The 14,256-nt window shown below is 46.2% G+C and overlaps 1 protein-coding gene across 2 annotated transcripts in view; it reads left to right on the top strand.

Moving 5' to 3' along the window:
- The window catches only part of LOC135543308 (interleukin-1 receptor accessory protein-like 1), a 538,127-nt gene that overhangs the window by 247,569 nt on the left and 276,302 nt on the right, over positions 1-14,256 (top strand). For both annotated transcript variants that reach the window (XM_064970484.1, XM_064970485.1), the window contains exons 4-5: positions 4,950-5,136; positions 6,324-6,477. In XM_064970484.1, coding sequence (XP_064826556.1) covers positions 4,950-5,136; positions 6,324-6,477 — 341 coding nt within the window. The remainder of the gene's footprint in view (positions 1-4,949; positions 5,137-6,323; positions 6,478-14,256) is intronic.

Consider the following 14,256-nt stretch of genomic DNA (forward strand, 5'->3'; position numbering starts at 1 on the left):
CAATCAGAGACAAGGCCAAACACATAGAAAAGAAAACATAGAAAAACAACAGAATGCCCACCCCAACTCACGCCCCGACCAACCCAAAATAGAGAAATAAAAAAGGAAGGTCAGGGCATGACAGTATCCCCCCCAAAGGTGCGGACTCCGGCCGCAAAACCTAAACCCATAGGGGAGGGTCTGGGTTGGCATCTATCCGCGGTGGTGGCTCTGGCGCGGGACGTGGACCCCACTCCACCTTAGTCTTGGCCCACTTAGGTGGCGCCTCTGGAGCGGCGATCCTCGCCGCCGACCCCGGACTGGGGACCCTTGCAGCGGGCCCCGAATAGGAGGGCAACTCTGGCGGCGCCGGACAGACGGGAGCCTCTGGCCGCTCTGGATTGACGGGCGGCTCTGGCGGCTCCGGACTGAAGGGCGGCTCCGGACTGACGGGCGGCTCTGGCGGCTCCGGACTGACGGGCGGCTCTGGCGGCTCCGGACAGGAGGGAGACTCTGGAGGGTCCGGACTGGAGGGAGACTCTGGAAGGAGAAGACTCAGAGACAGCCTGGTGTGTGGGGCTGCCACAGGGCCCACCATGCTGGGGAGACCTACCGGAGGCCTGGTGTGTAGAGGAGGCACCGGATAAACTGGGCTGTGGGGGAGCACTGGAGCTCTGGTGCGCAGCCTTGGCACCACTCCTCCAGGCTGAATGCCCACTTTAGCCCGGCCCCTCCAGAGTGCAGGCACAGGTCGAAACCGGGCTGTGGGGGAGCACTGGAGATCTGGTGCTTACCACTCACACCTCTCCATTAGGCTCAATGCCCACTTTCGCCCGGCACGGGCGGAGCGCAGGCATAGGACGAACCGCACCTTCACAGCGTCCCAGGGACACGGTACGCAGAGCCGGCTCAGGATACCCTGGGCCGAAACGGTGCACCGTAGACCAAACATGCTGGGCTGGCACAATCCGTCCTGGCTGGATGCCTACTCTCGCATGGCACTTGCGGGGGGCTGGCATATAGTGCTCCGGGCTATGAGCGTGTACTGGCGACACCATGCGCTTCACCGCATAACACGGTGCCTGACCAGTACTACTCTGCTTCCGGTAAGCACGGGGTGTTGGCTCAGGTCTATCGCCTGACTCCACCAATCTCCCTAAAACGTTTTTGGGGCTGCCTCTCGTGCCTGCTATGCTGCCTTACCTCATATTCCCCAGCCTGACTCCAGGGTCCCTTACCTTCCAATATCTCCTCCCCAAGTCCAGGAGTCCCGAACCCTCTGCTCCTCCTTACCACGCTGCTTGGTCCGTTGGTGGTGAGTAGTTCTGTAACGATCTTCGTCTTCATCGGTTGAGGAGTAGGAAGGATCGGACCAAAACGCAGCGTGGTAAGTGTCCATGATAATTTATTATAACAGAACACGAAAATACCAAATAACAGAGTGAACGTAAGAAATGAAAATCGAAACAGTCCTGAAAGGTGAAAACACAAAACAGGAAACAACTACCCACAAACACCAGGTGGGAAAAGGCTACCTAAGTATGGTTCTCAATCAGAGACAACGATAGACAGCTGCCTCTGATTGGGAACCATACCAGGCCAAACGCATAGAAAAGAAAACATAGAAAAACAACATAGAATGCCCAGCCCAACTCACGCCCGACCAACCCAAAATAGAGACATAAAAACGGAACTAAGGTCAGGGCGTGACACCCCAAATAGATATTTTGCCATGTTTGTAAAAAGTGGCTGTACTATACTGATACAACAATCATTCATACAGGCAACATCGTGTTGGTCATTATTTTAATAAGGTGAGGTAGTCAGATCATCGTTGACCTACCATCCATTACTCCTACCCTGGATTTGACTAGATTTTGTCAGATTTGAATTTTTGTATTAGGTTAGGAGAACTTAAGCAGCAGGTTAAGGGAATTTACATAGCAGGTTAAGAGAATTAGGTTAAGTTTAGGTAAAGGGTAAGCTAAAATGCCCAAAAAACTACTTTTGCCGTTAATATCACAAAAGATTTATCCCTTCTAGCCATGACCTCCTTCCCTGTCGCATATTGCAACAACCATTTCTATTATGGAAACAAATCCTCCATTTGCCCTCCGGCTCTCTGTGTGCAAACTGTCAGCCAAGGTGTTCTCCACTTTAATATGAACTGCATGGTATCTGTCTGTCATTACCTTGACATTGAACAGCAGCCTCTCGTCAGCTCCCATTGACATGCTGTCATTAATATTGTGGTATTACCTTGGTATAACCAATACATCCAAAAGTGTACTCAGCTGAATACTCTAGTATGCACTATGCCAGTGTTTCCCAACTCCGGTCCTCAAGGACCCAGTTTAGTACAGTGCATGTTTTTGTTGTGGCCCTCGACAAGCACACCTGTTTCTACTTGTCAACTAATCATCAAGCCCTTGACAAGTTGTACCAGGTGTTTTTGTCTGGGGCAACAACAAAAATGTGTGCTGTGCTACTGGAGGACCGGAGATGGGAACCACTGCAGTATACAGAAGCCTATACTTCCAGTCTAGTAGACATTTAGTTATGAGTATACAGTAATTGATGTACAGTGGACTGAAAGCGGTGTGTTTGTCCTGGACACAATGTTCATGAATATACAGTATAGATAGTGCTACTGACTGAAAACAAAGTGCTACTGTTCTCCTCCTGGTTCTCTTCCTTAAAGGCAGTGTGATGGATGTGAACCGTTGGAAAGACATCGTAGGACAAAGTGTTGGCCCGGGCCATCGATCACTCAACAGCCAGGCTGACACTATTCTCTCTCTCTCTCCCACCGGGCGAGTTTATCAGCACTGCCCAGAATATTTAACAGGGGGAGCGGACCCGGGGGATCTCATTTGTTCAGGTGTCCATCTGGTGCAGGTTGTCTGGGATAATCTCCACATCATGTCGCATTTGCATCCTCCGCTTCATAAAATGGGCAGACTTAATCGGACAGACCGTGGTGCTCAGTAGAGGGCGTGTCTGACTATGGACCGACCGGGCCTTTGCTCACTGCTTGCTAATCTGCGAGGCTGCGCTAATTATAGAAGGATTCCACTTGTTTATAATTGGTTGTTGGTTCAGCCTCAAATCTGTGTTACCAGCTTGCGCCCCTGAAATTACCCAGTGAGGTTTTCCTAAACGTTGTCATTTGTTGAAATCTGTAGACCAGAAGGATTTGATATTATGGTCCAATTCATACAGTACTCACCCTCTTGAAGAACTAGGCTACACAGCTACTTATGATAGTCGTGAGTGGAGACAATCTTATTAGCTATAGATGCATAGACGGATCAAAGGTCACACTGATTGAGCTCATTGATCACATTGTATGGAATTCCCTGCACTCCCAATACCTCTGTCCATTGATTCCAAAAATCCATGGATCCTTGCCTAAGAATCACTCATCTGGCATCAAAAGCCAAACATGAACCTGTTTACCTAGCCATAAAAAACCTCAACCAGCTGTAATGACTGATGTATTACTATGGCTGTGGAAGGGTATACTGCAATCGACTAAAACTCCCTGCTCATTCATGTGAGCATGCTACTGGACTTCCTGCTGGTGTGGGCCAATTGTTATTGAACAGTTGTACAGATTCAACACAGAGTGATTATTAGACTGAGCACAGGGAAATTGTGCCACACAGTATGGTGCCATAGTGTTGTACATGACTGGGTTGCCAGACCAGGCAGTTACATTAAACCCTCACAGCTTTCTCAACTATATCCTATGCAGTACAGTCACAGTTGTAGTCCTCTGGGCTGATAGGCTTTTCTCTTTCAGGTCTGACCAGTTACAAAATATCAATTCTGGCAAGTAATTTTCTGCTAGCTTGGGCCGTATCTGCATAACGTGTGGAAACAAAAGGCTCACTCAATCTTCACTGCTGTTGACTTTCAGAAGTGTCGTTCTGCATTAGCCCTCGTCTCCCTTCCACCTCCGTTTTCCCCACTTTTCTTTTGCCGTTGCCATCGATAATTTGTGATATCCAGGTTCATCCCTCCCGCATCATTTACATTCCTCCTGGATGGGTGAGAAAACACAATGCAGCTCTGTATGAACGGTCCGGACAACCAGCCACGGCTGAGTGGAGGTGGAGAGATGATTCTTCACGTTGACGAGAGAGGAGAATGTCAAACTTTCCCATATTCTCCCCCCGAACCAGATGGCTCACTGTATCTGGGTGTCAATGGTTTAGATCAGACAAGTAGGGCTGCCTCTAAAAGCTTCATGAGTTAAGAATGTTTTGATCCATTATTAAAGTACCTGCATTCACTTTCCAAATGTATACTGGACCAAAATATAAACGATTTTTACTGAGTTGCAGTATATATAAGGAAATCAGTCAATTGAAATACATTCACTTGGCCCTAATCTATGGATTTCCCATGACTGGGCAAGGGCACAGCCATACGCCCACCCACTGGGGAGCCAGGCCCACCCACTGGGGAGCCAGACCCAGCCACTGGTGAGCCAGGCCCACCCACTGGGGAGCCAGGCCCACCCACTGGGCACCCACTGGGGAGCCAGACCCAGCCACTGGGGAGCCAGGCCCAGCCACTGGGGAGCCAGGCCCAGCCACTGGGGAGCCAGGCCCACCCACTGGGGAGCCAGGCCCAGCCACTGGGGAGCCAGGCCCAGCCACTGGGGAGCCAGGCCCAGCCACTGGGGAGCCAGGCCCAGCCACTGGGGAGCCAGGCCCACCCATTGGGGAGCCAGGCCCACCCACTGGGGTGCCAGGCCCAGCCACTGGGGAGCCAGGCCCAGCCACTGGGGAGCCAGGCCCAGCCAAGCAGAATTAGTTTGTCCCCACAAAAGGGCTTTATTACAGTTTATTACAGTTTCATCAAATGTATACCTGTCAACATATAGTGATAGAGGCGTGAGAGAACAGCAATGTTATTCAAAAATGATTAAACTTATTGATTTGTTCACTTGTGTTTTGCAGGAATTCCACATATTGTATGAAAGTGTCCATGTCACTGACAGTGGCGGAGAACGACACAGACCTCTGCTACAACTCCAAAATGAGGTACTTCGAGAAGGCAGAGTTAAGTAAAAGTAAAGATATCACCTGTCCAGACATTGAGGATTATGTACAGCCGGGGAAGGAGCCAGAGATAGTATGGTACAAGGTAAGAGCCACTATAACATTATGTCTGTAACTTATTTCACATTGAATGCCATAGGGGCAGTTTCAAGGATACAAATTAAGCCTAGGCAGGTTCTCCACTGAAGTTGCTTTTTAACCCAGGATTAGGTCTAGTATGTGTCTGGGAAACCACTGCTATGTGTCATGTATCAAATGTTATACATATATTTATCAGTGTATAATCAGAACTGTATGATAATGTTAATATATTGAAAAAATTAGAGATTACATTGCTTATTTTATTTTATATTATTATTTTAGTCTAAGCATACTTGTATTGTCTAGCAGCCTATGTGCTTGCTTGATGACAGTAGGTAGATTTATCCACCCATAACTCCACTCTGCAGAGCACCCCCTGAGATGTCATTTGTTTTTCATGAGACTCAAACCATCTGGGGAAAGGGGTCTACAGTCCACGTTCATGATGTAAATAGTCTAGAAGACAAAGGAATTAACTCCCCCCCCCCGACTGAAGGGGGTTCTCAGAGTCAGACGTCTGGCTCTCTGAGTCGACGAGTGGCCCTCACCGGCCCCGGCTGCCTGCCCACAGTGTAACAGCAGACTGACAGAGTAGCCTGACGGAGGCCAGGGGCCAATTCATCAAAACTAGATGAATGTTGGATTAGATGGCCACAGTGCTTCTTCAGTTTCTCAGTGAATCAAATTAAAATATGGATAATGACTGTGGCCCTAGAATATTCTAGTTATTTGCTCTGTCTCTGGAAGCGGAGCTGTTTGAATTCTGGGAGACCCGCGAGCGCAGGTGGAACCAACCCACGGTATTGCAGTTTTCCTGCTGTGGGTGAATGAGTTCCCTTTTCCAAAGGCCTCGTTCTTCCTCTGGGTTCATTCCCACCAAAATTAAATGCTTCAACCGAAACGCTGTTCTTCTAGTGGGAACTTAGCGATATAATGTTGTATAATAGATCACACTCGTCTTGCCAAAAACATGAACTCAATACAACAACACTAAATACAAGATGAGAATGCATTTGTGATCAAAGAGATGTTTGAAGTTTGGAATGGTTCGATGTATTTCGTCAGGTGTCCATTTTTCCCACGTCTACATTGTATGTTGTAAAAAGTGTAATCTAAGTCCAACTGTATACTGCTTTTGTGTTTCTTCGTGGTGTTTTACATTCATAAGCCTTCTCTCTATTTGAATCGAAGGAATGCAAGCCAAAGCAGTGGAGACAAAGCATTGTAAGGAGAAGAGATACTCTCTCTATCCGGGAGGTGCGTGAAGATGACATTGGAAATTACACGTGTGAATTACAGTTTGGCAGCTTCGTGGTGAGAAGAACTACAGAACTATCTGTTACAGGTAAGAAAAACTCCTTTGCGGGTCACATGTGCTCCATGCTGGGCCATTGGGGATAACTTGCATTGTGGTTTTATTGGCATTGATGAATGTTCATGTTGTTTTGTCTGTCAGCGAGGCAGAGTTCATTCTTTGTGGGAGAGCGGATTTAATAATCATTGCTATTGTGCAGCTGTGTCGTGTTCGTCGTCTATTTTGGGGATGGCCACAATAGTTGTTTGCATATGAGCAGATCTTCTGCTTGGCTGAAATGAAGAATAAGTTTAGATTTTTTTTTAAACACAGATATCTGAGGTGTACATTCAGGGAGAAAATGTTGATGGGATTATGTTGCAGCAGACATCTCATTAGAAATAGGTCAGAATGCTGACATTTATCCATAGTAGTTATATATATACATGGTAATGGTAAATCTCCTGTTGTTGTGTTGTCACTACCAAACACACCTGTTCTGCTAAGACAGTAGTTGTGAACCTTGTTGTCAGGGTTGTGGCTTCAATACCTCTGTGCTGTCGTGATTAATTGCTAAGTAGTAGAATTTGCACAGAGCCACTTCATCACTTTTTCTCAACTAAGACTGTTCAAATATTAAAGCTTGAACTTAACGTTCCTTATCTTTAGAGGGAGGGGTGTGACAGAATAGAGATTGCTCGCCACCTCCACTGCTAACGTTGATGTTCAGTAACAACTTGGACAGTCTTGATGGAAAACCCATAGTACAGGTGCATTCAATCAATGACACAATGATTACAAAAAGATCTACTCTACTCAGTCTTGCCCTCATGGCTGAACCCTGAAAAGTCTTGCCCTCATGGCTGAACCCTGAAAAGTCTTGCCCTCATGGCTGAACCCTGAAAAGTCTTGCCCTCGTGGCTGAACCCTGAAAAGTCTTGCCCTCATGGCAGAACCCTGAAAAGTCTTGCCCTCATGGCTGAACCCTGAAAAGTCTTGCCCTCATGGCTGAACCCTGAAAAGTCTTGCCCTCATGGCTGAACCCTGAAAAGTCTTACCCTTATGGCTGAACCCTGAAAAGTCTTGCCCTCATGGCTGAACCCTGAAAAGTCTTGCCCTCATGGCTGAACCCTGAAAAGTCTTGCTCTCATGGCTGAACCCTGAAAAGTCTTGCCCTCATGGCTGAACCCTGAAAAGTCTTGCCCTCGTGGCTGAACCCTGAAAAGTCTTGCCCTCATGGCTGAACCCTGAAAAGTCTTGCCCTCATGGCTGAACCCTGAAAAGTCTTGCCCTCATGGCTGAACCCTGAAAAGTCTTGCCCTCATGGCTGAACCCTGAAAAGTCTTGCCCTCATGGCTGAACCCTGAAAAGTCTTGCCCTCATGGCTGAACCCTGAAAAGTCTTGCCCTCATGGCTGAACCCTGAAAAGAAAACACCAGAGAAAACCACTGTAGCAAAGATATATTAAGAGCTGTTACATGTCAATGTATCACACCCATCGTCCATAGTGGTCTCGAGGTCAAGCAAACTATTTGCAGTTTACGGCTATCTGATTACAGTTTATTATCCCCTAAAGAGACAAAGGTAGACTCCATAGAAGACCCATTTCACTCATCAATCATGCTCCCTGCTGCCTCAGACGGTCCTCGTCCTCTGGGACGATTCCCTTCCCCTCACAAAGAGATGCATTTAGCATTTTTGGATGAGGGATTGTTCACTCAAAATACAAAATGACACATTGGTTTCCTTTCCCTGTAAGCAGTCTATGGACAAGGTATGACAGCAATCCATGTGTTGGTTGAGTTTCTCTGGCTCATCCACAATATTACAATAACGCTCCCATGACTTCAATGGGATTTGTGCCATGAAAGCTAACCCATTAGCATGTGGAAAGGGAAACTAAACCAAAGCATGGATTGCTGTCATATCTTGTCCAGAGACTGCTTACAGGGTACGGAAACCAATATGTCATTTAGTAAATCTCTTTAAGCGAGAAAACGTCCTGCTTTTGTGTTTGTACATTTTTTATCTGACTGAAATCAGGAGGGAATCTGAGGACCCACCTACACACATCATAGCCCACCTACACACATCATAGCCCACCTACACACATCATAGCCCACCTACACACATCATAGCCCACCTACACACATCATAGCCCACCTACACACATCATAGCCCACCTACACACATCATAGCCCACCTACACACATCATAGCCCACCTACACACATCATAGCCCACCTACACACATCATAGCCCACCTACACACATCATAGCCCACCTACACACATCATAGCCCACCTACACACATCATAGCCCACCTACACACATCATAGCCCACCTAGCCCACCTACACACATCATAGCCCACCTACACACATCATAGCCCACCTACACACATCATAGCCCACCTACACACATCATAGCCCACCTACACACATCATAGCCCACCTACACACATCATAGCCCACCTACACACATCATAGCCCACCTACACACATCATGTACAGAACATGTATATAGACATACAGAAATTACTTCCTGTAATAAAGACAAACACTGAGAGTACAAAACATTCCATGACATAGACTGAACAGGTGAATCCAGGTGAAAGCTATGATCCCTTATCGATGTCACTTGTTATATCCACTTCAATCAGTATAGATGGAGCAGGGGAGACAGGGTAAACAAGGATTTTTAAGCCTTGAGAGAATTGAGACATTGATTGTGTCTGTGTGCCATTCAGAGGGTGAATGGGCAAGACAAAACATTTAAGTGCCTTTGAACAGAGTATGGTAGTAGGTGCCAGTGTGTCAAGAACTGCAACGCTGCTGGGTTTTTCAGTCTCAACAGTTTCCCGTGTGTATCAAGAATGGTCCCCCACCCAATGGACATCCAGCCAACTTGACACAACCATGGGAAGCGTTGAAGTCAACATGGATCCCTGAAGACCAGCACCCCTGTGGAGCGCTTCCGACACCTTGTAGAGTCCATGCCCCAACGAATTGAGGCAACTCAATATTAGGAAACTGTTTCTAAGGTTTCATCCACTGTGTGTATGTGCTGTAGCTAACACAGTCCTTGAAGCAAAATGACTGTTAAATGACATAGGACATTAGTTTAGACACATACATCCATTAGAACTTTAATTTCAATAATAGAACATTGAATGACAACAAGCCCATTGGCTATTTCATAAAAGACCAGTCTCACCAGTTCTGCATATAAACAAAGCTATTTCCTCTAACGGGGGGGCTATGTTGCCGTGATGTTGTTGTGTCGTTGTAGTTATGTTGGACCCGGTGTGATCAGGAGGAAGTGGTACATTGTGTGACGTTCATCTAGTGCTCATTTGCTTGCAAAACAATCCGATTATCCTGATTTAATATGCAGCCATAATCACAACAATGCTTTCCACCACTATGCTGTACAGTACGTCTCTCAGTGTCCTACAGGGAAGCCACGATCCTGGTCCATACATTGTATAATGTTGAATAGTCTGTATCAATACAGTACAGAACAATATGTTAGGTAGTTGTTGCATGACTGGTGTAAATGGAGATATCTTCTGTTAAGACTACTATGACTCAAAGGCTGCATCTGTTCCTCCTTCCTGGCATGGCCAGGTGGTTTGTGTACCTGGTAAAAGAAAGGGAAATGAATTGACACATTACATAAAACAGTCACATCAAGTGTTTTTGAACTTGTCTTCAGGCATAGTGATCATGTTTTTAATGATTCACCTGCATGTGATCGTATCAGACAGACTGTGAGATATCATATTGGTCCATCATAATGGCGCCGAAGGAGACGGCTGCCATTATGTGATCCCGTAACCAATTGTTTTATTATGTATGTTTTTTTGCGTTATTTGTGACGTATTTTGTACATAATGTTTCTGCCATAGTGTTTCTGCCAGCGTGTCTTATGGGCAGCATTACTCCTGTACTGGAGGAATTCTTCTTCTTCAACGAGTCGGATGGGAAGGATTTACTCCAGACACCAGACAAGGCCCTCATCCCAATCATTTGCAGGTGGAAAAGACAGAGATAATCGTTAACAAAATAGACAAACTACGAGCACGTATATACACCAACGGGACATTAAAAACTGTAATATCATATGTTTCATTGAGTCGTGGCTGAACTACGACATGATTAACATTCAGCGGGCGGGTTTTAATTTTTTTCGGGCAGGATAGAACAGCGGCCTCTGGTAAGACAAGGGGTGGCAGGCCTATGTATATTTGTAAACAACAGCTGGTGCACGAAATATAAGGAAGTCTCAAGGTTTTGCTCGCCTGAGGTAGAGTGTCTCATGAAAAGCTGTAGACCACACTATTTACCAAGAGAGTTTACATCTATATTTTTCGTAGCTGTCTATATACCACCGCAAACCGATGCTGGCACTAAAACCGCACTCATTGAGCTGTATACGGTCATAAGCAAACAGGAAAATGCTCTTCCAGGGTCGGCACTCCTAGTGGCCGCGGACTTTAATGCAGGGATATTCATATCCGTTCTACCTTATCTACAGCATGTTAAATGTGCAACTAGAGGGAAAAAACTCTAGACAACCTTTAGTCTACACACAGAGACAAGGCTCTCCCTCACCCTCCATTTGGCAAATCTGACCATAATAATATCCTCCTGAATCCTGCTTAAAAGCAAAAACTAAAGCAGGAAGCACCAGTGACTCTGTCAATAAGAAAGTGGTCAGATGAAGAAGTTGCTAAGCTACAGGACTGTTTTGCTAGCACAGACTATTATATGTTCCGGGATTCTTCTGATGCCATTGAGGAGTACACCACATCAGTCACTGGTTTCATCAATAAGTGCATCGATGGCGTCATCCAAACAGTGACCATACTTACATACCCCAACCAGAAATCATGGATTACAGGCAACATCAGCACTGACCTAAAGGGTAAAACTGCTGCTTTCAATGAGCAGGACTCTAATCAGGAAGCTTATAAGAAATCCTGCTATACCCTCTGACAAACCATCAAACATGCAAAGCGTCAATACAGGACTAACTTTGAATCGTACTACACCGGCTCCGACGCTCGTCCGATGTGGCAGGGCTTGCAAACTATTACAGGCTACAAAGGGAAGCACAGCCGTGAGCTGCCCAGTGGCACGAACCTACCAGATGACCTAAATTACTTCTATGCTCGCGTCAAGGCAAGTAACACTGAAACATGCATGAGAGCACCAGCTGTTCCGGACAACTGTGTGATCACACTCATCTTAGCCGATGTGAGTAAGATTTTTAAACAGGTCAATATTCACGAGGCCACAGGGTCAGATGGATTAACAGGATGTGTACTCTGTATACTCACATCAACACCATTATCCCAGAAACCCTAGACCCACTCCAATTTGCATAACGCCCCAACAGATCCACAGATCTCTATTGAACTCAACACTGCCCTTTGCCACCTAGACAAAAGGACCTATGTGAGAATGCTATTCATTGACTACAGCTCAGCGTTCAACACCATAGTGCCCTCAAAGCTCATCACTAAGCTAAGGACCCTGGGACTAAACACCTCCCTCTGCAACTGGATCCTGGACTTCCTGACGGGCTGCCCCCGGTTGATAAGGGTAGAGAACGACACATCCGCCACTCTAATCCTCAACACAGGGGCCCCTCATGGGTGCGTGCTCAGTCCCCTTCTGTACTCGCTGTTCGCTCATGCATGGCCAGGCACGACTCCAACACCATCATCAAGTTTGCCGATGACACAACAGTGGTAGGCCTGATCACCGACAATGATGAGACAGCCTATAGGGAGGTGGTCAGAGACCTGGCCGTATGGTGCCAGGACAACAACCGCTCCCTCAATGTGATCAAGACAAAGGAGATGATTGTGGACTACAGGAACAGGAGGACCGAGCACGTCCCCATTCTCATCAACAGGGCTGTAGTGGAACAGGTTGAGAGCATCAAGTTCCTTGGTGTCCACATCACCAACAAACTACATGGTCCAAACACACTAAGACAGTGACGGGGTTGGTTCCCTGTTCCTTGTTAATCATCTGCTTATTGGTGAAATCAGCAATCAAACAATATCTTTAAGTAAACCAATCATTCATTTATTAATGCAATTGCAGACAGAAGTTGACAACGGGAACATAGCACGCATGTTTTCCGAGTAAGTTCTGCACCCCACCTAAGGGCACAGCTGATTTCACACGTGATCACTCCCTAGTGGTATGATCACCTGCATCAATGTATGTGTGTATCAATAAGCTGGTCTTTGGGACCCACCCCCTACAACAGTCGTGAAGCGGGCACGACAAAACCTATTCCCCTCAGGAGACTGAAAAGATTAGACAGATCCTCAAAAGCTTACAGCTGCACCATCGAGAGCAACCTGACTGGTTGCATCACTGCCTGGTATGGCAACTGCTCTGCCTCCGACCGCAAGGCACTACAGAGGGTAGTGCGTACGGCCCAGTTTCCTGCCATCCAGGACCTCCATACCAGACCTCCAAATTGTCAAAGACTCCAGCCACCCAAGCCATAGACTGTTCTCTCTGCTACCGCACGGCAAGCTGTACCGGAGCGCCAAGTCTAGGGCCAAAAGGCTTCTTAACAGTTCTACCCCCAAGCCATAAGACTCCTGAACAGCTAATCAAAATGCTACCCAGACCCCTCTTTTACGATGCTGCTACTCTCTGTTAATAATCTATGCATAGTCACTTTAACTCTACCTACATATACATATTTCCTCAATTACCTCGACTAACTGGTGCCCCCGCACATTGACTCTGTACCTGTACCCCCTGTATATAGCCTTGCTTGTTATTTTGCTGCTGCTGTTTAATTATTTTCAATTTGTTACTGATCTATTTTTTACTTAACACTTATTAAAGCATTGTTGGTTAAGGGCTTGTAAGTAAGCATTTCACTATAAGGTTGTATTCGGCGCATGTGACAAATAAAATGTGATTTGATTTGAGATGAGTCTAATATCTACGGTATCGATATTCATAGGCCTATATCTTGTATAATGTACTTCGTATACAAGGATCTCAATAATTCTCACAAAGAGTGTAAATGTAATTCCTTTCATTTCTGTAGAATACTAGCCGTTCCTCTGTGTCTATTATGATCAGACTACTGCAGTCCATCTCTTCTCTCCTCCCCAACCTTTGTCCCTGTTCTCTGTATCAATGGTCAACTGGCCTGTTATAGCAGGAGAAGAGTAAGAAAGATCACGCTCCATTGGACTGTCTTGAGGACCTCTTTAAACATAGTGATGTCTTCAGCCGTTGGTGGAACTATTAAAAATAGACATTATTCCTAAATTAAATGTGGGATTTTATGATTGTTTTACAAGGTGTGCCGTTTGATCCGGGGGATTGAAAACCACACAATAAAGGGTGGATAATGAACCGCCTACTCAATTGGCTGTTATAGTGTCTTCTTGTGCTGCACAGAGGGAAACGAATGGTCTGCATGTTTAGCTAATGACTAGAGACCGATGGCAGTGGTGATCTTGCTTTTTATTTTCTAATAAAGCACAATAAAGTGATGGTAATACTAGGTCTACCGTTGACAAAGGAAAAGGCTCTCCACTTAAGTAGAGAATGACAATACTCCAAATGCCCCCAGGTTCAAAGAAACAGGCTAGTAGAAAACCGAGTTTATAATGCCTATCTCCTCCCTTGGATGTTCCAGCTGATTTAACAGCTGAGTGCCCAATCAGTTCCTTCAATAGGAAACGTGTAGTCCTAGGTTCAGAGATAGCACCATCTAAGGGCCAGAGATAGCACCATCTAAGTTCCAGAGAGAGCACCATCTAAATAACCTTATCCTAT

This window comes from Oncorhynchus masou, chromosome 7, assembly GCF_036934945.1.
Source record: "Oncorhynchus masou masou isolate Uvic2021 chromosome 7, UVic_Omas_1.1, whole genome shotgun sequence".
Taxonomy (NCBI): Eukaryota; Metazoa; Chordata; class Actinopteri; order Salmoniformes; family Salmonidae; genus Oncorhynchus; species Oncorhynchus masou.